Raw genomic sequence first — 24,937 nt, 5'->3', positions numbered from 1 at the left:
CTGGCTGATCTAGCAAAGGGACTAATAAGAAGCAGACTGAGGCATGTGGCAGAACTTAGTGGGCGAGAAAAAGTCAGCAAAGAATTTGGAACAGAGCTGGTAGAGCACAAATGAGGTTCCAGGGCAAAGGCTGCTAACTGCTCTCTGGAATTCAAATGTTACTTAGCTGGAAGACCAAAATGATGAAATTTATTATCTGAAGTCCAGTATTAGACCAAGGCTGTGCTGAGTGAAGAATTAATGTGGATTTACTTCCACGCACTCTGAGGAAACAAGGTTGTGGCCAAAGGCAGACTCTGCAACATAGGACTCTCCAGGGGAGTTGGTGTTCCAGGTTCTTTTTGTAGGTGGTGGAAAAAAAACAAAAATCAGCATTTTTAGGTCTGTGTTGCTCTCAATGGGCTGTAAACCAGCTCTGCTACATTAAATATTTCTGATGAAATCTGGTGAGTAACGCCGAGAGGAGACAGCTATTTGCCAGAGACATTATAAATGTCTGCATTTGATTAGCAATATTTCATATTTAGAGTCTTAACTGTTCTAACTGGGACCTTTAGCTGAGGTATTGCAAACTGTTCTGCCAATCATCTGAAGTCTTACTTTAAATCCAGCACACACCATTGTTTCTGCAATAAAATAATTTCTTTAAAAGCAAAAAGAGAAACTTAAATCACTGACAATTATTTGGTGCATCTGTGTGAAATAAGAGCCGTTTAACCACTTTTTATTCTTTTTTTTACCTCTGGAAGGATAAACAAACACTCCCTGAATATTGAAGAGGACAATTTAGGAAGACAGTTGTGGTAAGATTCAGATAGATAGAACACATTTCTGTTGAATAGCACTACTTAATATTCTACAGGGTTCTCCAATAGCTCTTTATATAACCAAACCCACCACTGGTTTTATCACTATTGTTCATTAGATCTCACTAATGTTCTTCCCCTTAACAAATGCCCATCAATGAAATTACTGCAATAATTCTTAATAGTTTGTGTGGGTTTTTTAAAATTGAGATTTGACAGTACTTTTTTTTTTCTTGGAGTTGCCATATTTTGCTAAAGAACTGGTAAACCCCAGACAGGATATTTGCCACAGTACCAATTATAGTTGCCTCACAGTGCAAAAAATTATCTCTATGAAGTACAAAGACTAAAAAGTGAAGAAGTTGGTTGAAGCATTTCCTTAACATTCTTTCTGTGTGCTATTTTGAGCTTTTAAACTACGATGAGCTACACAACCTGAACCCAAACAACTTAAATGGATACTCAGATGGAGAAAGAGGAGTTTCCCATTTTTTCCTGAATTTTGGGCTGTCCCAAACAGTGTTGGAAGCTGCAGGCAAATCCACGTTTGCTGTCCATGTCCAGTTGGCTGGGTCTGACCTCCTGGGAGCGGCACATGATTCCCCCAGTGCTCAGGACAAATGGACAACAGCCCTGGCAAGGAGCAACATCAGGACCCTGGATTTTAGAAGAGGAACTTGCAGCTGTTTAAATAATTAGTGGATGAAATCCCCCTGGGAACCTGTCCTTAGGGACAGAGGAACTGATCAGACCTGGCAGCTCTTTAAGGACATTTTTCTTAGAGAACAAGAGCTCTCCAATCCCATGTGTAAGAAACCAGGCAGGACAGGCAGGGAATGGGCTTGGCTGAGCTCCTCACACTGAGGAAGAAGGAAATGCACAGCCAATGGAAGCAGGAATATGTGCCCTGGGATATGGTTTGGATGTGTATTCAAGTCCTAATTTGTTTAGAGAGCCACACAAACACAAACAATAACGTCACTTACTGTTCGTTTTCATAATACAGCTTGCCAATGGCCCAGGCAATGATGATTGGACAGGGAATACCTGCAGGAGCAAAAAAACTCAGGAGTTAATCATGGATGGATGGATGGATGGATGGATGTATCCATGGTACCAAAGTAAATTCAGGTTTGTGCAAGGAGAGTCTGAGTTAATGAACTGGGAGACTCTAAATACAAGTGGTCCTATCTTGGTCTGCTTGAGACATCACAACTGCTAAGATTTTTACTTCAAAAATTTAAAAAAAAAAGATAATCTTGACAAAACTTCAATACCAATAAGGGAAGGGAATAAAAATATTAACAAACACAGACATGAACACCTGCATTTCCATAGAAGTGACCAGAACAATTTTGGCTGACTTAAAGGCAGTTTTGGTCCCTTTTCATTTTCCTGCAGCTGACACAGCAAAATCTTAAAAGACAGTACTTGGGAGTGGGTGTTTAGGTTTTTATTTCCCCGGCTCCAAAAAGCTTGTAAACTTAATGGGATCTTTGGATGAAGCACATTTGCAAAAAGTTTTTTGAGTTCAGTGTTCCCTATGAAACAGAGTTGTGAGAAAGAATAGTTTGGTATCTTGCAGTATCAGAATTCTTGTTTTTTTTCTCCTTCTGAAGGATCCAGCTACTTTTAACTTTACAGACATCACTGCACTCCCTAAGAAGCGTTTGTGTTAGGCCTTCCAAACCAGCAGGTTTGAAGGGGATTTGCTGGAGGAGGAACCTGGAAGGGAGGAAGAGTAAATGGAACTGGCCTTTTGACTCACATTCAAGCAAGGACTAGACTGATGTCAAAATTAGAAGAGAGTTTTCCCTCTCCATTCCCCCTTTAACTTCTCACCTCAGGAAAACCCAAACAAGTCCAGCCTCGCCAGCTCCATCCCTCATTCCAAACTCCAGGTTCATGTCCCTCTGAAATCACTGAGGTGAGTGCATGGACAGGGCCCAGATCCAGTGACTCTTACAAGTATCTGCTTCTACCCCTGTGTGAGCAACGTGACTTAAACCCTCATGGAGGAGCAGAGGTGGATTTGTTTCTAACACAGCCTTTTAACTTCGCATTTGCTGCATCTCTCGTGGGAGATGGAGGCTTTAAAGAGATGGAAAGAGAACCACGACACAGAAGGGATGGGCCTGAGCTGCTGAGGGGCCATCTTTAACCTCAGCAAGGAGTGCTCTGATCTCCTGCCCCAACATCCCTGGTGATTCCTCGAGTGATTGAAGGGCCTGGGTGGCCCTCCAAATGATTGTGCTGTCTTTCATTCTGTTCACCACAGTCTCAAAGGGTCTGGTGCACTCATATTCCCATGTTCTTGTGAGGAATGGACAGAGAAAATGGAGCCACGTCCTCTCTCCTGAAGGAAATTATTTTACTTTTCCTTGTGAAGAACAGGGATTTGAGAATGAGACTGGTAAAAAAACGTGTATGGGGAGGAAGAGCAAAGCCAGAATGCACCCAAAAGGTGGGTGGAAAGGTATGTGTAGCTCACACCACTCCTGCATTAGTAAAGAGAGACCCAGAGGGTTCTGACAGAGGTAGGGAGGGAAAACACCAGGGATCAAACCAACCTGTGAGAGCTGTGTAAGCAGCTGATTTTCCAGTTTGCTGAGAGAATTGGAAACTGTTGGGGAAAAAATTGAATCAACTCCCCAAATAAACATTTTCTTTCGACTACAACTCCTCTTTCCTCCCATTTGATTTTGGATTGAATGACGTATTTTGTTTCAAAGGCTGTTTCTGCCTTCAGAACTGCAATCCAATTACTTCTGCAGAGAGGGAGAGGCACTTCTGAACAAAATGTCATTCTGCTTTCACAAAAGAAAATATTGGTGATTTTTTCCCACCTTTCTTCCTTCAACAGAAAAGAACTGCCAGATTCACTGGTTCAGTTGGACCTCAGATTTCCTTTCACGTGAACAAGCTGCCTGCACGGGGCATGTCCTGCCAAACTCTCCTGGCCAAGTTCAAAACATGGAGATACTGGTTGGGAAGGCCCTCTGAAGCTGCTTGCTCCAATTTCCTGCTCTGAGCAGAACTATCAACACTCACCCACCTCAGCCAGGGCTTAGCCTGGCAGTATTTTCAATATCCCCAAGGTCAGAGGTTTCACAGCTTGTAAGTCACATATTCCAGTGCTGCACCATCTCCTGGTACATTTTCTGTTTCCTTTATGTCCAACTAGAACCTCCCAGTCTGCAGTTTATGGATTTGTCCCTCCTTATAACATCTGCTACTACCAAGAAGAATTTGGCTCCATCATCTTTTTAATTATCTTTCAAATCACTCCTGGTACCAAACAGATCCCTCCTCATCTTCCTCTTTGCCAGATTAAAGCTCAGCTCCTTCAGCCTCACATCACAGCTCATGCCCTTCAGATCCCTGATCACATTTTCACCTGGAGAGTCTCCAGTTTTCCACATCCCTTTTCGACCTCAGAGGCCATATGTGACCACAGCATCCCAAAGGCAGCTTTACCACAGCTGAGTCTCTGAGTAACCCCAAGGACAGTACAAAGATGATGTGTGACTCTTTGCCAAAGGCTGTTTTCTAGGAACAAATCCCTCAGCAGTCCAAATGACAGCTGTAGGGCTGGACTGGCAGATAATTAGGCTTTTTTTCAAGTCAGCTCCTCACTTAGAAGTGTCTGTTAAGACTGAGAGATCCAGATTTCACCTCCGTGGGATTTGTAATATTTATTCTTGCCTCTCCTGTCTTTAACACTTTAATGCCAGGTACCACAGAGCACCATTTTAACCACAAAGGGCACTTACACCATCCTATGAAGAGGAAGACCCATTTCCTCAGCTTATCTGTGGAGTAGGTCATCACTATAGCAGTGTGTAAGTAGCAGCCTTCCACAAACATCCAGAAGAAGTTGGTCACCACAAAGTAATTGTAGACAGTGGTAATACATCGACACCAGGGCTGGAAAGGGAACAGAAGAGAATATTTCAAAATCATGGCGAGAACATTTAAGAGATTCTATATGTTGTTATCCCCTTAAAAAAATCATTGGTAGAATTTATTCATGGGATGCAGATTTATCCTGTGGCTTGGAATCACAGTATTTTAGGTGCTGACAGGAACTCACAGCTCCATCTGAGACCTTCTGCTGAGGCTGGCTTCGACCAGGGTCTGCTGTATCTAAACACGTCTGGAAAATTCAGGTTCCAGAACAAGCCTCCAAGAGCTGCAGCTCATTTGACCACAGGTGATCTCTGTTAGTGCCACAATCTTGCTCCCTTTCCACTGAAAGGAAGGAGCACCACTGATATTTAGAAAAAAAATACTTTAAAGGCAAGTTTTCACCAGTCACTTTATCCCCTCTGTTCCTGCTGTCAGTACTACACTCTGTAAGTCACACCATGCCACGGGTCGCCTCTGAATTTTGCCATAACCTCAACAGGAATTTTTGGTCTATCAGTAAAGGCCTCTCCTCAGAATGGCTGTGCAGTGAGAGCACAGCTGTGGGAAGCACGATTAGCTCCAGATGGGAACATCCCAGCCATAAATCACAAGGAACTGGTGGTAATTTCCACAGTGCTACTCACCTAAGTCTGGGAAAACTTCTTTCTTACCATACATGGAATGTATTTCTTGAAGCACAACTCTAATTACCTGGGTTCTCTGCTATCACTGATTTTGGTCATTTTGGTCTCACCATTCTCCAGCCTTTTAATTAACTCTGCATAATTATTTGAAACTTTTGACCCTCAGTTAATTTTATCTTAGCCTTCACATGCAGGAGATATTGCTGGTCTCCAGGCAGCCAACAGAGCAGCAGATGCACCATGAAACCCAGTAAAATTCTGAGGATTAGGAATTTATTGGGCAAGAAGCACAATTACAAAATGACAGCCCATCCACAAGTTGTGATTGCTTCTGTTTATGGAATGGAAATAAAAAGAAGAAATCCTTTGATGTGTTAAAGCTTTCACTACTGTATTATTTCATTAATATTTGAAATTTAGTTTGGCTTCACCCTTAAAATAGGATTAAACCCCAAAACAGCCCAGAAGAAGATGAAACATTTTGTTTTCAGAAGTTTAAACCAAATTAAGTTTCCCTTTCCCTTTCTTTTTCCCTTTCTTTTTCCCTTTCCCTTTCCCTTTCTTTTTCCCTTTCTTTTTCCCTTTCCCTTTCCCTTTCCCTTCCCTGTTTTTACAGGAATTGTAAAAAGCAATTATATCCAAGTCACTTTTTCCTGTGTCAGAACTGAGAGGAACTGGCCTATGGATTGGGAAGATTCTGGTAGATACAGACAAATACAAATAACGGTGGTGAAAACTCCCCCTGCCTGACTTCCATAGGAGACCAGAATAAAATGAATTTTGAGCAAGTCCTTTGGGAATTGTGGATTTAGTAACATTGAATAGTAAACCAGATTTGCAGAGCTCATTAGTTTGAGCCTTTCTGTTTATTTGACTGAGGATTCTTGATCCCCACATTAGGCTCCAGATAACCAATTCCTTCTGGAATTTTCTGTAAGCATTATAAACTTCATGCAAAGTATTTCCACATTGATGCCGCTGTATCTGTGCTATTTAATCTCCACTGATCAGCACAGAAAAGATCATATGAATATCTAGAATAAATGATGTTCCCATTCATTTTGGTGGTGTTATTTTGACTGACTTATCCCACAATCATGTAACGAAGTTATCACCGAGCTTGTATAAAGCACCTTTCCCAAAAAGGCTGCAGAGAAAAGATGAGTTAATGAAAACTGGGGCATGTGATGACCTGTCCTTATATTTGCAGGTTTATATTTCCATTGTCACTTTGTGCTCACATTTTAAAAGGTATTTGAGTGCCAGTCTCCAACAGATTTTTCCTAAGTAACTAAAAATCTCAATAAAGATTTGCAGCATTGTCATGAGAGCAAGTCACACAGCATGAAACCACTGACCATGAAGCTCATAAACCCCCATCTTCTGGAGTGTGAGAATGCCAGAAACACAGACAGAGCGAACACTGAATTAACAGAATTTCCATTTTCTCAAAGGAGCATCTGGATGAATAATAATAGAGATTTATGCACGGACATCTTCTTTATGTGGGCACTAATGATTTCTCTATTTGTTCTCCCAGAGCATGGGACTGAAGTTCAGATGTCAAACCTTACGTCTGAAGAGCTAATCAAGGATGATGAGTGCCCAGCTGACATTAAAATGAAGGGAAGCATGGAAGTCACTCTGAGCACGTGGATAAGTGTCCCTTGCAATATTTATACCAACAAACTCAGCACCCCTGACGTGGTCTATGCCTTAATTGAGTCTCCCCTGATGGGGGAGGCTTTTTAGAGTCTGTGCCAGGAGTCAGAGACGAACAGGACTTTCAGCCTTCTCTTTCTTCTGTAGTTGTTCATTAAATCTTATCTAGAAAGTACAGGCCACTGACGTGACCCAGACATAGCATGAAGCAGATAATGCAGGAAAAGCTGAATTATCAAGATTGCACAGCCCTTTTAAAGGTAAATTAAACAATGAAAACTTAAAATGCAAGATATTTTCACTTTTCTACCAATGTCTAATAAATTATCTAATCACCCAGGCAGGAACTGTGGAATTCTTTATCCAATCATCCCAGACCACTTCTACTGCAGAATATGGAGTAGATGAAGCAGAAGGTCTGGAGAACAACAACAATCCTCCATTTTGAAGTTTTTTGCTTTCATCTATTTACTATATTAATAAACCCAAAACCTCTAAATTTTTCACCCTGTGACAATCTTACATAGTATTCTATCACCTAATTCACACCAGTGTAGATTCTAACTCTTCCCAGAGGCCAGGCAATAATTCCTCCCAGAGGCCATGGACGAAGGTCAAAGACGGTGTTGTCCAGAGGGATAGAACCCTTCAGAACAGGCAGAGAAGTGTTCTCTGTATTCTGGGCTCCCACACACCCCAAACTCCAGGGCAGGGCCCTGCCACCTCCCAGCACTCACTTCATTACTCTCGTGGATGTTGTGATCTATCATTTGAAGCAGAAACCACATCACATTCCTCAGGATGAACGTGGTGATCAAGTTCCAGTGGATAATATTCCGCAGGCATCGGATACTCCTGAGCAGGGAAACACATTCAAGTTAACATATACAGTGAATATATACACACACACACACATTAATGACTCTGTAAAACAATCTACTTAATTCTGTTCATTGCATGCCTTATCCCCCTGCAGTCCCTCTCTTACTCTATGAGACAGGAGGCTTGTGTTTCTGCAAAGCCATGTACAACAATTTGAGTGGACAACACAAGGAGCTCCCTTTGACAAAAATCAATTCAAACAAGTGAAACAGGATCTACTAGAGAAAAAAAATCCAATATTCAAGCTGTTATTTCACCCTTGGTTATTAGTTTTGCTCCCCTTCCCTCCATCTCTAGAATAACTGGAATTGATAGAAAAGCCTCTGAACAACCAGGCTGCCCTAGAGGCTGCTGAGTTGCTTACAGAAGATTCTGTGACAAATATTTGTGCTGGAGTGGCAAAGCTAGAATAGTTTACATTTGGTTAGTTCTTGAACAGGCTCACCTGTGTGAGCTTGAATTAATGCCACAGGAGAGCACAGACTTCCTGGTTTTCAGTCCTGGGCTTAGCTGGCTGTACCTTAAACGAGGTAGAGCTGCACATCCTCCTTCATCAGGAAATATTTGTGTCAGTTTTCAGTCCCTCGCCAGCTCCCATTCAGATGCGATGTAAATTATGAGCACAATGTAAAATATGAGCTACAGCAAGCTGGGACACAGTGCCATAAAGCAAAAGAGGGGAGATCTGAAATATATTTGCTGCTGGAAATGGCTCCAGGTGGCAGCCAGTGCACGATGCTACTGCCAGAAACCAAAGCATCACTGAAGCAAGACAGAGTAACTCGTGACAGGTTCAGTCATTTAAGACCAGAACATTTCTCTTCTGATTCTCTGTGAACTGGTAAAGGATGGCCAGTGCCAAGCTACAGCGCTGCAGTTACAGAGTCTTCAATTAAATGATCTCTTGGCTAAATGCAAACCACTCCATTTAGGAAAATCACTTCCACAGAGGCTCAAACAGCCATAGCACTTCCTGGGATTTGGCAGTGGCCGTATCAGGCTCCCTGCTTGCCAAGGAAGCTGCCAGATAATGTGGGACAAACAGAGAAAGTGGCTCAAAGCTGCTCAGCTGGAACTGACTGAGCTCACCCCAGGGACAGCAAAAAGAGAGGCACAATCCAGTAACCAAATTTTTGTTGCCTCAGGTCTTTTGCAAGGCAAACAAGCCACTCTTCTTAACAACACTATTTTCCTACCATAAAACACTCATTGCACTTTTCCTAGGACTAAATTAGTCAGTTGTAGGGCCAGAAGAAATTCTGTTATGTCCTTCAGCCTCACAAATCTCTCAGAGCTTTCAAGCAATCCAGCAAAAATCCAAAGACAAGACCTCCCACATCTGAGATACTTACAGAGAGAACGCTCTGAGGTATAACCCTGCTAAGCCATGTTAAAATAGCCTCTGAGTTTACCAACTCAGTCCACCAGTATGAAACTGGTATTTGGTTCTGAACGCCTCAGTAACTCACGATGAGTTAATCTGGAGAACAAATCTCCAGCTGCTCAGACCCTTTCTCTTTTATTTAAGCTACAAACTTAACTTACAAACTCCCAAAACGCTGCTCTTGGACATGTCAGACACGTCTCACTTCGAGAATTTCACTTTTAACAAAAGGCTGAGGTTCAGCTTTTTGGCTTTGAGGTTCAGCTGGGTTTGACTTTCTAAGAAATGAGGCAACCAAGCTGCCCATGCTGAGCCCCAGGAGCCCACCTGGCTCTAGACAGGCTTTGAAACATCCTGCTAAGGTCTGTCCTCTGTTGATCATCCTGCACATAAATGTCCTGCAGCTGCTCTTCACCTCCATGTTTTATTCACTCCCTCCAGGTCAAGGATTAGCAGATGAAGGGATGAGTTTGAAATGTTGCTCCTAGGGAGAGAAGGAGGCAGGGGACTAAAACTAAGGAAATTCAGGTCAAACTGTGAGGTATTGAGATGAAATTAATTGCTTTTGAGAGCTCTAACAACAAAACAAATCAGGCACGCTTGCCACCTGAATGTATTTCTTGGCAAAGGTAAGATAAAAGAGTGGGGGGAGAAAGAAGAAATCCTTGCTGCAGGCATCCATTTAGCTGTATTTTAATCATCCCATACGCTGGAACATCACTAAATGTGGCTAGGGGAAATCTTATTGCCACAAGATTTACAGCAGGACATTGGACTGGGCACACAGGCAAACAGGATCCAATAAAGAGTTGTAGATTTTTGGTTCATTAACAAGAGCTTTTCCCCCCAGGAGGATCCCAGTCATCAAAAACTCATTGTCTTCTGTGTTTTAAGACAAATTCAGTGAACTTGGTGATCTCAAAGGTCTTTTCCAACCTTAACAATTCTATGGTTCTATGTTTTTATTTGCTGGTAAGGTCTTTGCCCTCCTTACTACTTCTTGGTTCCTATTGGTCTGTATTCTTTGCCCATCACTCTGCATCCTTCAGACTTTTAGTGATGTCTGTTGTCATAGGTTAGCAAGCATAGTCCCGGAAGGGATGTCCTTGCTAAGGGGTGCTTACAGTTTCCTCTGGGACCTGATAGAACCTATCAGCTGGCCAGTTTGAATATGGACAATTCTCTAAGCCACTTAAAGTTGTGACCGCCTCTGTGATCCACATTTAAGAATAGGCAAACTCCCCCTCCAAGCTCTCTCTCGTTTCCGGCGCTGGCACAGGTGGCTGCGGGCCCCGTGTGGGGGCCAGCGGGCCCAGCCAGGCCCTGCTCGGGCCAGGCCGGGCCGGGCCACGGCCGTCCTGAAGCCATGGACCTGTTCCAGCCGTGGAACCCCCCCCACTGCCTTGCCGTGGGCAGCCGGAGCGGCTCGGCTCTCCCCCCTCTCCACTGCGATAAGAAAAATTCAACATTCCAGCTGCAAAGCTGCAAGGCCGAGGTGAGATTAACCCTTTTACTGCTGTGAAGAGCTGAAAACCTGAGGGAAGAGAGAGAGGAGATGCTTAAAGCCGAAATTCTGTTGTGAAGCTATGATATATCAGAGTATCCTGTTGTAATTTCATGAAGATATGGGAGGTGGAGTGTTCAACTCGTAGGCAAAAGCACCTGCACTGAGATAGGCAGATGCTGACGCAGCTGTAATTTCATGAGAAGTTTGGACAGGGAGAGATGAACCAGATGAGGACTTTTGCTCCAAACGGGAAAGGAGAAAACCTCAGTCCCTAGAGATGCTCCCAGAGATAGTCCTAACGATGAAGATGATGAAGACCCTTTGCTCCCAGGGAAGGAGAAGGGCCTCTGTTTTTGTTTCTGAACGGCTCAACCTTAAAATTGTACCCCAAAAAACTTCAAGAGTGGACCCTCAAAAGCAGTTGTGGGAAAAGCTGCAAGTTGGGGGAAAGGACTCACACGCAGGCAGAGAGACTCCTCTTCCTAAATGGACTGAACAATATTTGGAAGTGGGCGGCTGTCTCGTTGTGATAATGTTTTCATAGCATGAGCAAGAAGAGACTTCTCTTTCTAAATGGACTGAACAAGGTTATTATGGCAGTGATAAACAGACTGAACATCTCAAGGGTTGTCTTTTTACATTGTCAGTGGGAGAAGGGAGGAAGGTGGGGGGAGGAGGAGAGTTCTGAAGGTGGTATAATTTTTTTTCTTTCCTCTTTTAGGTCTGTTAATAAACTTCTTTATATTCTTTCAAGTTTGGTGCCTGCTTTGCATTTCTCCTAATTCTTATCTCACAGCAGATAAACAGTAATGAGTATTTTGGACCAAACCACTACACTGTGCAGGACCCAGAGCAAGAGGGTCGGGTCTGTGTTGGAAACTCCCGATCTATACAGATAATTATCAAAACACTCCTTCTTTTCCAAAAGCCCCATTTGTTGAGGGAAGTTGTACTCCTGGTGTAAAATTAAGTAAAGTATAAATGTGGTCAGCAGCTGAAATTGACCAAAATGAAGCCTGAAGGCTTTGGCTTTGGACATGAAGCAGGGAGAGCTGGCTCTCCTGTCCCACTGCCTTTAGCAAAATCCATATTTTGGGTACAAGTAACCTCATACCACTGCCTCACTCCCTTTTGGAGACACTGTGTGTGTAGCTTGGCTGGTAAATAGATGCTTTCACCTGCTAAAAAGCTTCCCGTCTTGGGGATAACAGAACCATGAAAGATAATCTGAGAGATGTCTGAAAGTGCCACAGACCTTTTTAAATAGCTCAGACAGTGATGCGAACCCAGGCACACAATGGTTTTAACCTTTTGCCTTTTCTTTTTGTTTTGTTTTTCCCTTTCATTTTTTTTAATAAGAGTCCCAGTTGGAGGCTGAAAGTTTGTTATTGTTCACAAAGAGCCCAGAGCCCGTGGTTCTGTCTCCTAACTACCACCAGCACAGAAATCACAGTGGCAGGAATGCAATTCACAGCGAAGGGCAGGGAAAGCTTGAGAAATGACTGTGTCAGGTTTGTGGTGGGGAGGGAGAATCAGCAGGATAATAAAGTGTGTGGAGGCTGCAGGGCACAGCAGTGCAGGGCTGCAGTCGATGACACAAGAGAACACTCTCTTGGCAGCCTCCAGAGGAAGCTGCTCTCATTTTCAGGCACTGCTGGAGAGTGGGGTTATTGTAATTCAGTATGTGTAAAGCATCTGGAGGGGTACTGGGGTAAGGGTCTCCTCACTCCAGGCTTTATTCACGTGAGACTGCTCTGTTGGGCTCAGCAGCTCACCCTGTGCACAGAATTCATCTCTGCAGCCAGGCTGGAGTCTGAGGTGGGCACTGAACAAAGGACATTTCCCAAACTGGGCAACAAAAGTGGTGAACAACAGGAGACCTGCAGCACAGCTAATGTCTGTGGAAAGGACAAAGCTGACCTTGTCATATTCATCTCAAAGCCTGAGGAAAAAACCTCAGAATACTCATAGGAGTCATTTGTCCTCCCCAGGTCTTTTCCTGGCTCTTTGTAGATAGAAGGTAGCTTAAATTTATAAGCCTTAATTTAAATATAAATACTCCTGTTATTCATGAAAATGACCTGTCCCATTTTGAAAACTTAAAACAGTCATATCAGTCTTCTATGACAATGAGCCCCACAGTTCATTTCTCCTTGATTAATTGCTGGCTTTGCTCTGTGGAGTGGAAAAGTAACCAAGACTGTGCTCCAGGAGCAGCAATAACTGCCCTCACAGGCAGCACTGAAAAAGAATATTCCCATCATGCTGCAACTGGCAGGTGGTGGAATTTAAAACCCATTAAGCTGTGTTACAAGTTAGTGAACTGAGCTTCCCTGGAGGCACAGGGGTTGGCATGAATGAATTCCCTCAAAATCCAGGAGGTAAGAAATTTAGGGTTGTTCTTACCTCAGGAGGGGGATGTCACAATCTGGGGGTTGTGGCAGTGGCAACATGAAGAAAATGAGAGCACAGAGAGCAGAGAGCTGCCTCTCAACGGGGAAAGAGTCATGTGAGAGAGGGGAGAAATGGGAGCTGAGGGGACTGGGTGCTGAACTGCTGCTCTGGACACAATTACAGCACTGCTGGGAAGGAATTGTGACTTACAGAGCCACTTAGAGTCCCCTAGCCCAAAAGATCTGACGATAGGAGGTTTCCTATTCCTCTCCATGTCAGGTAACATCGTTTATGCCATTTCCACTTGTTTTACAAGCCTTGATGTGTGCTGAATGGTGCAAGCTTCCAAGAACAGCAGCACAAATCACCACCCCAGAGATCCCGAAGGCAGGCACGTCACAAGGCATCACAGACGGAGGCTATGGGCTTCCACTGAGGGGGAATTAATTATCTCCTGTATTTCCTTCCTACTCTAATCCTTTTCAGACAAAGAAAATTGGCCAGGGCTTTGGCTGGACTTTTCCTCTAGCTCTTCCCTGGTGCATGGGTCTGAGGATAGATGGAATAGAGAAGCTGCAGCAATTCAGTCACCACAGACTTAAAGAGGCCAGAACATAAAGACATAAGAACTTCCATGTTCACTCAGACCAATGTGCCATTTAGGCTGGGACTCGGTCCCTCTGGGGATCAGTAAAAATTAATTTGGGAAAGAGCACTGGAAACAGCAGAGCTGGATTGCAAGTTGTTCCTTGCTCTTACCTCCTGGCTTCTGGCAGTCAGAAGATATTCCTGACTCAGAGACCACATTTAAATGCATTAAATGACCTCGCTGGTGGCCCCAACTCCCCACAGGAGTCACAGGACTCCTTCTGTGGTTTATGTTCACCAGGGTCAGACCATGGATTACTCCACTAACATGATGGATTGAAGAGCTCGTAACCTGTTATTCACAATAGAACCCCTATGTCTGTGTGGGTTCCTCTTCTCTGCTTGTCTGCCCACTTCCCAAGGGCTGGATGTGGAGGCATTTCCTCAAAACTGCACCCCCTCCTGTCCTTTGGGAGCTGCAAGGTGAAGGAACAGAAAAATCCTGGATCTGCACAGCAGGAAACTGCTTGCCCATGGGCTGTGGGAGCAAGCTGGGAGGAGTGCTTGGTGCTGCGCCCTGGAGTCACACAGTTCATGCAGAAATTTCATTTCTGGCTGTGCCTGACAGCAGATTTTGGGCAGGAAATACCTGCCTGAAATAGAGCAAGCAGGTCAGAGAGGCACATTCAGGGGTTGTGTGTCACCCTGAGTGAAGGAGGGGGTGGAAGGAAAAGGATTTCCTTGAGGAGAGAACAGAAGGACAGACAGTTTCTGATGTGGAGGGAGAAGATATTGCCCCTGGAGGCATCTTGGCTCTGGAAGTGAAAGGGTTCATTGGTTCCTCATGATTTCTGAAGAACCAGAGCTTTCCCTGCTGAATGGTATCCAGAACCTCCCCCTGACAGGGCAGGAGATTCTGATGAGGGCCTGATGCACGAGAGTCCTGCTGAGGGTTTGTACAGAGATGCCCTCATGTTTTCATGTCCTCATGACCCAGACAACTGGTTTAGGAATCAGGAGCACGAATACTGTTCTCCTCTATCCTTCCAGCTGGAGGGAATGCTGAAGGAAGAAACAGGAAGAGCAGCAGATCATCAATACCTGCCTCCAAGCACGGTGTTACCAGGAGAATTTTGTGGTTTTGTCATCATGGGTTGGTTTATGTAACACCAAACCTGTTTCAAAGGCTGATGATGTGAGGCTTTGGGTAGAGGAGTGTAGCAAGTGACAGCACACTCTCATGGGACACCAAGTTATGAAGTGCCTTGTTTTATATTTACAGGAATTTGGGGCCAACAGTACTGGAGCTTGTGCAGAGAAGGGTAAAAGAGCTGGGGGAGGGTCGGGAGCAGAAGTTTGATGAGGAGCAGTTGAGGAGCTGAGGGTGTTTAGTCTGCAGAAAAGGAGGCTCACGGGGGACCTTCTCACTCTCTAGAACTCCTGACAGGAGGGGGCGGCCAGGTGGGGGTCAGGCTCTGCTCCCAGGAAACAAGGGACAGAACCAGAGGAAATGGCCTCAAGTTGCACCAGGGGAGGTTTAAATTGGATATTAGGGAAAATTTCTTCACTGCAGGGGTGATCAGGCATTGGACAGGCTGCCCAGGGCAGTGATTGAGTCACCATCCCTGGAAATGTTCAAAAAACAATCAGATGTGGCACTTGGGGACAGGGTTTAGTGGTGGACCTGGCAGTGCTGGGGCAATGGCTGGACTTGATGATCTTAGAGGTCTATTCCAGCCTCAGTGATTCTCTGGGTCTATAGGAAAATGCATGTATTCCAGTGAATCCAGAGTCCCAGAGCCCAGCTCTGGCTGTGCTGGCCAAACCAGATGAGATAATCTGGGTTCTGGGATGAGCCTCCCTCTCACCACACACACAGAGCACTCGGCTCAGCTCTGCAGCAGGCTGGACATGAAGAAGCAATTAAGGTGAAAGCCAACATGCTTCTCCTTGGCCTTCCTAATGAATAAATCAAGAGCCAGGTGTATTGTGAGAAATTCCCCACAACAACCCCTTTATCTGATCTGAGAACAGACCTGCTGTTCCCTGACTCGATCTCCTACCACTGGCATCCTGAACTGCCTCGTGTGCAGGGTGTCAGAGCTGGGCTTCCAAGGAAAACAGCAGCAAAGGGGGAAAAAAGTGAAATTCTCCAGCAGCTGACTGCAGCCTGGGTCAGGGGTGGGCAGAAAGAGCTTCTGGTTGTTGGTAGAGAGAGGACGTCCTGCTAATTATTTCCACGAAATGACCTTAATTGTGTGATTCGACAGAGAAAGCAGAGAAATAGAAACCCCATTCTTTTGACTTGCGGAATTGTGAGATCTGGAAAAGCAGAAAGAAAACCACATCAACTCTTTCTGTAGAGGTGGCCTCACTGATTCAGAAATGGACGTCTATAAATAGCACTGGTAAAACTCGAAGTAGCTTTCTGTTGATTTATTGGGTTTTCTCTCACTCTATCCATACAGTGGTATTTTTCCTCTGGGATGCACAGAGCTACTGTTTTCTGATTCATAACATGAGGCAAACAATTACCATTAACAATCATAATAATGTGCCAGTGTGGTTGAAAGCTTGCTGAATTAGCTGAATCATCTGCATAGAAATAATTGCAAATGAAAACTTTATTAAAGAAGCGTAGAAACCTTCTATTAATTCATGTAGTATTCCATTAATAATGATGTTTAATTAGGACTGCTGTCCCAAAGTCTCTGTGAAAACAGTTGGTAGGAGAAACAGGAGTGCACTTTGCTAGAGCCCTTCCCATTCTGTGACTGGAACACGCCAGAAGGAGAATCATGGACAAAACCTAAAAAATTATTTCCCCTCTTTAGTCTTTTCTAGGGCAGGCAAAGCACGTGGACAAACCCATAAATGGCACAGAGTGGGAAGAATACCTAACAGCAAGTTATTTCCCAGCCTCTGTGCCTGTCAGGGCCTATTTGCTTTCACGCACATGGAAGCCTCCCCTGAGGTCCCCACGGTTTTCCCCCATGCTCAATCAGTGCACATATTCTGGAATTCCTAATGCTTCCAGATGGGAACAGCAGCTGGAGAGGCTGGCAGGAAAAATCAGTTTCTTGGTGGCAGTTGCCTGGGGGAATGTAAATATTCCCACAGGAAAAGCAAGGGGCAGTTGCAAGGGAAGAATAAAAGCCGGGAAGGAAGTGACATCTTTATCACGAGGACAGGAGTGAAATGCTCAGGTGAAGAGGAGAAGCAGCAGCTTCCATGAGTATTTAGGATGTGCAGAGACCCTAAAAATAAACCCACTGTGGAACCATCTGTGCATCTGTCTTTCCCAAAATTTCACTCTCCTGCCTTCAAGCCTGTTTTTAATCCCAGGACATGGAGCATCCTGCCTGCTTTAGATGCAAAGGCTTTCAGCACTAATGTTCCTGGGGTGGGAAGGATGCAGCCAACACAACACTCGACAGGCAGGGCAGCCCCTGACTGGCTGTGCTCACTGCTTAATCAAGGGATAACTGAAACCCAGCCCCTGAATACTCCAAGAACACAGCTTCAACCTTGACTGTGCCATCAAATCTTTCACTGGAGGAAATTCCAGTTATTTTCACAGTAATGATAAAGATGACTTCGTTTAGTGGAGCTTGTGATTGTGGCTGAAAAAAAAGGTTTAGGACTCTGCTCTAATTTGCTTCGCTGAATGGTGGTCAGGTATCAGTAATTTTTGTACAAAGAGAAAACAGGGCTGCAAAGTATCTTTTTGAGCAGAAAACACCTTGCAGCTCAGGTTTTCTGACGGGTTGTAGTTATCAGTCCACACGGTGGAAGGGTGAGTGTTTTCCAAGGAGAGTGACCACTGCAGCTGGATTGCACAAATCGAGGAAGGACTTCAGAAGACAGACATTGAGAGCTCAGGGTAGTTGATCTGGCTGACAACTACTGTTTGGGAAATATGAGTGCACATCATGTCCTCATTCACAATCCCCTTGTGGAATTATACAAAAAAAAAAAAATCTGAAACAAAATTAATTTAAATGACCAGCTAGAGAATTCAAAGGTTATGCCTTTTTTTTTTTCTTTTAATACAATTACACAGTTAGCAAAGTTGATTACATTATCTACATTTGCAGATACTGTGGGGATAAACCAAGGAGGAAAGTCTGAGTTGCTGATGCTGCTGTTCACACTCTCCTTGGCCTCATTTACACCAAGACATGGTATGAAATATTTAATTATTTTGGAGCATTTGGCCAGGAATTCAGGAAAGATTGGAAACCTTCCAAATAATCATTCCTGTGCTTGGTCTAAATTGCTCAGCCTCATGGTGCTCACTGGGCAGTAGGTTATGTGTCCAGTGGCTCAGTCTGGGCACCTCCCCAGGGAAGCTCCATTCCCCTAATAGGCAGAGGCAGCCCAGATGCTGCCAGGAGTGTCCATGGCCCATTTAGGGGTGACAGAAACTTTCACCTCTCCCATGTCTTGTGTATTAGCTGACAGAGCAATGCGAAGCAGCAGAATTCACAGAACCATGGAATCATTTAGGTTGGAAAAGACCTCCAAGATCATCAAGTCCAACCATTGACCCAGCACCACTAAACCCTGTCCCCAAGGGCCACATCCACGTGCCTTTTGACATTCCAGGAATGGTGACTCCACCACTGTCCTGGGCAGCCTGTTCCAATGCCTGACCACTCTTTCTGGGAACAAATTTTCCCTAATACCCAATCTAAACGTCCCCTGACACAACTTGAGGCAGTTTCCTGTTGTCCTGTCCCTGTTCCCTGCGAGCAGAGCCTGACCCCCCCGGCTGCCCCCTCCTGTCAGGGACTTGTGCAGAGCCACAAGGTCCCCCCTGAGCCTCCTTTGCTCCAGGCTGAGCCCCTTCCCCAGCTCCCTCAGCTGCTCCTGGTGCTCCAGATCCTTCCCCAGCTCTGTTCCCTTCCCTGGACATGCTTCAGCACCTAAATCATCTTTTAGATTAGATAGAAGAGAAGGTTCCTGAGTGCTGAACAACTACTGTGGCGTTAGTGAGGGACCTGCACGTGCAATTCCAGGGATGAAAATTGAAATGGAACCATTTAGCACTTGAACAGCTGCAGGTGCATCTGCAGTTCATAACTCTAAACATTACCTTGAAAACATATTCTCTGATTTTCCTTCCCAGAGATGGCTCAGGAAGTAGTTTTTTTTTAATCAAATTGCACTCCCAAGCATGATTCATATATAAACTGCAAAGACCCAACTTTGCTTTCCTCCTTTCTCTGAAATCTTGGAAAAGTTGCAAGGTTTTCTCCACTCTTCCCAAAACCATTCCATCATCATCAGAAATAGAACACAGACAAGTTTTAGCTTGTCAGTCAACATAGATCTAAATCTTCTAAGAGCAGTTCTATAATCAGAATTCAAACAAGTTCGTGTCCATCTCCAAAGATTCACAGCCAAAATCTTGGCAGCAACAGAAATACACCAGCACTAACATATTTCTAGCACAGGACAAGAGTGGCCTCCAAATCTCAGGTCAAGAAAGGAACTGAGTAAAAGCATTTTATAAATTCCTGATACTCCAGTTCAACTCCAACTTAAATTTCTTCCTCTACCACATTGCTTCAGGACCCCTCTGCTCTGTGGGCTGGAAGTCATCCTTTCATATTCACTGACAAATCTGTCTGTAGAACACCTATATCCATTTCTTCTTGCACTGACACCATCCTTGTTTGCAAGCAGCTCTTCAGTTTCCAATGTTTATCCAGTGGTGATGTATTGATAGGCAGCAACAACTCTCCTCAGTGGCTCTCATTGTGAGAGGTTACAATACCACGATTTCAGATGCAGCTTATGAAACCTTTCACATTTTAAGAACAGAGCTCTCCAGGCACACTTTTAATTACTGATATTATTCCAGGAGCTCATGAGGGCTCTGCTCTCCGTTTATTTTTTTTTGTGTGGGGTAGGCTCTATACACAGAGTCTAAAGAACAAGTCCTACAGATGTGAGATGAAGAGGGGGCGAGTAAAGGCAGTGGGAAGCAAAGACAATGGCCTGAGGTTAATCAATAGGAGAAGTGTTTCTGGCCTTTATCAGAGTTCATCAGATGAGACTCTTCACAGGGATTCAGGCAGTACAGACACTTCAGATGTTTTGTATTCGAAGATGGCCCTCTCATTGGATTCGCTCTTATTTACAGAGCTCCATCATTTTCATTCCTGCCTTTCTCTGTGGACTTTACTGTGGACTATGACAGGGTGGGACAGAGCTGTCTTCAAACCTGCAGCCATTGCACGCACCCTGCCCCAGGAGTTATGGGGAATTTTACAAATTGCCACGTGCCTGAGTCATTAATGAAGGCTCTGCTATTCCACGTGGCAGATGGAATAGACTGAACTAGGCTGGGTGGGAAGGCAGGAGATGAGGTGGTGGGGGCATGGAGCACTGAGATGAACTCTGTTAGTTGATGTCCTGACCTGGGACTTGCTCTTTCTTCTTGTTCCACCACAAGAAAGGATCTTGCCTTAGATCTGGAGCCTGCTCTGCTCTAATCACGTCAGAAATCTCATCCTTTTTAAGTGAAAACCAGAAGTAATTGCACAGATCTCCTCCCTGATTGAGACATCCTCAGCCTGCAGGTTCTGAGAGGTGTTGGATCACTGCTCTATGAAAGCTGTCCCTTATTGATACTCTACATTTCTCCTGACAGGTTTCTACAGATCATTTAATCAAACTCTTCCATTCTCACTAACAGAGGCCTGCAGCAGCAATCCTGCCAACTGCACACCAGACTGAAGAGTAAGAGGCAATTCAAAGGAGCTTGGAACAGGGGAGGATAAAGGAAAGTAGATAGGAGATGGCTAGGGGGAAAAAAAGGGGGAAAAATGGCTATATTGTTCTAGGAAAAACTGTTTCAGTCTTCTGGGGAGAAATAATATGTGGGATTTAGGAAATCTGTATGTAATCATAAGAAAGAACAGGGACACTGCCTCAAGCCTATGAGAAAAAACAATTCAGATGCTTTACTGGGGAAATAGAGCTAAATTTAAGGGCAACAGGAAAGCAGAATTTCCCTCAAAACCTCAATTTGCTTTCACTGCCACCCTAGCAGTGACAAAAGATGTTATGACAATGTTTGTGGGTTTGGTTGTTTTTAGAGCTGCCTTTATCCAGCAAGGACATGTCACTTTTAATCTCCAGCCTATCTTCCTGTCAGCACCGTCCTTTATTGGATTCAAAACTCAGCAGGGACATAGATGCTTCCCAGAACAAATACCTTTCTTCCCCTACTTCTTCTTTGATAACCACTGCACAAATAAAACTTCATCTGATGGAATCCACTCAGGTCACTGCTGGCCACTGCCAACCTTTGTTTGATAACAAGTCAGGACTTTTACAAAGGCCTCTCGTTCCACCTCACAGGCTGCTCTAACAGCACAGTGACAAGGGAAAATCCAGGACAAAGCAATTTGGGTTTCTGCATTGTCAGCAACAGCAAAGGAAAAATGTGATTCAAAAGAAGCATTTTAATCCTTTATATATTTTTTTAATTATTGTTATTTTTTTCCTTCAGCTTGATTGTTGTTACTGACAGCAGGATTCCTCCGATGGAAAATTTCTGCTTTAGCAGTGTGAGATTGTGATTCAGTGGGACAATGAGGCTGAGTCAGTGGGAGCTGCCTGTGTGCACCTGAGGGAGGAAGAAAACCTTGACTGTTAATGAGAACAAACAGACTCTGAGATTCCCAGCAGTGCAGATCCATTCAACAATGCCAAGTGAAGGGCCCTGAGCAAATCTCTCCAGGTCCTGCACTGGAGATCAATCCACCTCAACAGCACACTTTGTGCACAAATTCTTTCTTTTTCCTTCTTGGTGTATTCATTTTTGTCTGTGAGTTTGTTTGGTGTTGCAGATAGCACAGCTCTCACAATTTTAAGACCACCTACATTTAGACCTTGAGAAATTAAAGTTGACTTCGACCTTTAGGAGCTGCCTTGATGACTCACTGGCATTCAGCCAGTGTGCCAGCAAAAATCAAGTCCTGTCCTTCACTTTTTATTATTTAGGTGCTAAATGAAATGTTTACTGGCTTGTTTGTCATTGCACAGGTTGAGATGTGACAGAACTGGAGAAAACAAGGCTAAAATGGGTCTTCACAGGAAAAAGGGGGCCCTGGCTGAGCTCTCATCCCTTCCCAGATGTGTTGGGGTCTCATGGACACAAATGGCAGATGATTTCATCACCTCCTGCTACGTCTGAGACCTCAAAACAGTTGTGTGATTCCTCAGTGTTTAGGGCAGTAAGGACTTTTCTGCTAAATGGAGGGTAGGTTGTGAACGAAGGATGAAGTTGTTTAAGGAACCGAGGAAGAATGAAGCTGGGGACAAGGTGGGGGACAAGGTGACAGGATAAATTTGGAATTAAAAGGTTTGGATCCTGTTCTCTCCCCTTCCCACTTCAACACAACTGAGGACCAAGCACCCTGGGCTGGGGCAGCACCAGCGATGGTGAAGCTCATCTCCAAAAGCAGAACACCCTCCCGACCAGCTGAGCACCACAGCAACACCTTTTGCCACGCCAGCCAAACATTCCACCTGCTCCTAAAACCCCCAGAGTGCGACATCCCAAAGCTTTCCTAGCAGTTATGTTCCAATAGAGCAGCTGTGCTCCAGCCTCCCCCTTGAGACAGGGCTGCCTTTGGGATCCACCTGCACGGACAGAGCAAAGGAAAATCGAGCAGGTGATGAGGGAGAAGCATAAAAATAAGGAGCAGATGTAAAACTGGAATCTTCCTGAAGGTCTCGTCTGTTTTCACCCTCAGCAGGGACTCATGGAGTGAGGTGGATGGAGAGGGGCAGGAACAAGGAACTGGCAGATCTCTACTTTAGGTCAAGATGAGGAGCTATCAGATTGTATTTTTTTGGCCAGGAATTACCTAAATTCTCTCCTTTCACCCAATTCCATTGTACCTTCTTCCATCCAAAATGAAACAGGATTTTAAAAAGCCCCAAATAATATAAGGTGATTATTTAAACTGATTTGTCCTTGGGGCACTTTATAGAGGTAAGTGTGATGAAGATGTGCATAACCCAGAATCTGGGTAGGGACAACATGTAATGAAACAGGAATTTAGGCTGCCTGCACTGGAACATCTCTAGAATTTTGGAAAGTGGAAGTACCTCAACAGACCCTGAAGTATCTCATGCTGGTTAACTCTGGCTGGACACTGGACATGTTTTGCATGACACAATGGGAATTTGAAAAGATGGACTGTCTTAATTCACAGCATATCAAGGGAGTACTTAATTGCCACTACTCAGTTGTTGTTTTTAATGTTGAAGCTGACTGCAAAATCTAAACTTTAAAGTTTAAATAACAGAAGAACAATTTAGAAGAGATCAGCTGGGCCACCTCTGTGTTGGAAGCTGATACATTTATACCATCCCACCTAATTGTTTCTGTGTTATTACTCAAACATTTATAAAAGACTGAGCATAAAAGCGGGGAATATAGTTATTGCAATGAATAATTTGCATTCTTTATTCAGTGCAAATTAATTCAGGTCTCGAAGTACTGTGGGAATTAGCTTCATGTTCACTATGGAGGGCTTGAAATGGAAGTTTAAATTGATGCATCATAAAAGTTCCCATTGAATGTTTTAAAGTGTCTTTCTGTTTCCATTAGCATAGATTATTCTGTTTACAGATGCTGGAGTGCAAGAATATTCCTACTGTTATTAGAAAAGACCTTGTTAGGAATGCTCAGAAGACTTAGCTAAGACTTTAGGGATGCTCCACTCCAGTAATTCTTGCACTGAGGTCACTGTCAATCATCCTGCTGTAATCCTGGACAGGGGGAGGATGTCCTCCACCCACAGTTTATCCTCTGCTACTAGGACAAGGTTTTTCTCAAGGATTATCATTGCACAGCACTCAGTGGAGCTGGTTTTAAGTTCAGGTTGAACTCTCCTGGACAACACAGCACAAATAGTACAGAAATGCCAGTCAGGGAATCCAAGAAATAATACAGAATTAACCCACCAGGCCACTCCTATGAAAATATACTTCTGTGATTCAGGCTGTGGACATACAATATATATGATGACCAATGCAAATCTTCTTGTTTTCCACTTATTTTCCTTTCCTCCTTTTTCCTGTAGCCCTAAATCTGCTTTCACTGACATCTCCATCTGCCAAACTCCCTTCTGCACCCTGGACCAGGGAAGGGTTTCTATGCAGTCTCCTTGATTTGCATTCATCATCTCAGGAGCACTGCTGGGGATTAAGCTCCACTAACAATGTTCCTCTTTTTATTTAAGAAAACTTCTAAGCCCTTTAATGGAAGAAAAACTGAAATTAGCCCAAAGCAGAATGGAAAGACTTTGTTCTGTCTCCTTTGGTTTAGATCTTGGTTTTAGCTGTCAGGGAATGCAAAACATTACCATGTTCTGCCTTGTGGAAAAAACAAAACTTGCCCCCCAAACTTACAGCTTGACACACTCAAATCCTGATTTCCCTAAATGAAGCACACTGTGCTAACCGAAGTTTGTTTTTTTTTTTTTTTCTGCATCAATAAATCATGTTCAGTTCTCTCCCTGAACACAAACAGGCTTTAGCTCCTACGCTCAGGAGGAACTCATCCAGCACGTTAGTCAGCAAAACCATGGATGTGTTCAGGAATATAAAAGCCACGACCACTTTTCAGGACCATCCACGACTTGAACAGAGCCATGAGAGGGCTTGAGCAGCCCAGAAATTGTCACCCAACCGAGTTAGAAACATGCAAACACATTACTCACCTCAAGCACAAGAAAAGCATAAAGGCAACTATAAGGGCCCCTACTGAAATACAGTGCCCCAGGTAGTTTATGATGAGAGCAATCTTGTAATGGAGCGCATACTTCCTCTGGAGGTAAAGAGATAACAGGATTAAATCAGCATCCATCTCCAAGCACTGGCATTCAGGAACAGTTTATCACTTCACAAAACAGCAATTACTTTTCTCAATTTTACAATGCCATCATAGCCCCAGGGCTGATGCCTCTGTGTAAGGCAGACGTATTGCCCAGGCACACAAGTACAGGCTTGGTGTCACTTCTGTTTGGGATTTGTCCACAATTTCTTAAAAATTTCTGAAAAAAAATGTTATTTTGTCCCAACTTTTTTCCCTTTTTTTTTTTTTTTCCCCCCATTTCCTCGGGTTTTCTTA

At 44.1% G+C, this 24,937-nt stretch overlaps 1 protein-coding gene across 4 annotated transcripts in view; it reads right to left on the bottom strand.

Annotated features, from left to right (window-relative positions):
* Positions 1 to 24,937, bottom strand: part of CRHR2 (corticotropin releasing hormone receptor 2) — a 142,373-nt gene that overhangs the window by 33,945 nt on the left and 83,491 nt on the right. For 3 of the 4 annotated variants that reach the window (XM_082280295.1, XM_082280296.1, XM_082280297.1), the window contains 4 exons: positions 24,528 to 24,634; positions 7,759 to 7,876; positions 4,580 to 4,733; positions 1,793 to 1,853 (listed from right to left, as the gene is read on the bottom strand). In XM_082280295.1, coding sequence (XP_082136421.1) covers positions 1,793 to 1,853; positions 4,580 to 4,733; positions 7,759 to 7,876; positions 24,528 to 24,634 — 440 coding nt within the window. The remainder of the gene's footprint in view (positions 1 to 1,792; positions 1,854 to 4,579; positions 4,734 to 7,758; positions 7,877 to 24,527; positions 24,635 to 24,937) is intronic. The other variant, XM_082280298.1, reaches the window with a different exon arrangement.

The sequence above is a fragment of the Coloeus monedula genome (assembly GCF_965178545.1).
Source record: "Coloeus monedula genome assembly, chromosome: 1".
NCBI lineage: Eukaryota > Metazoa > Chordata > Aves > Passeriformes > Corvidae > Coloeus > Coloeus monedula.
The sequence above is the reverse complement of the archived record's forward strand: the minus strand, read 5'-3'. Positions and strand labels throughout refer to the sequence as shown.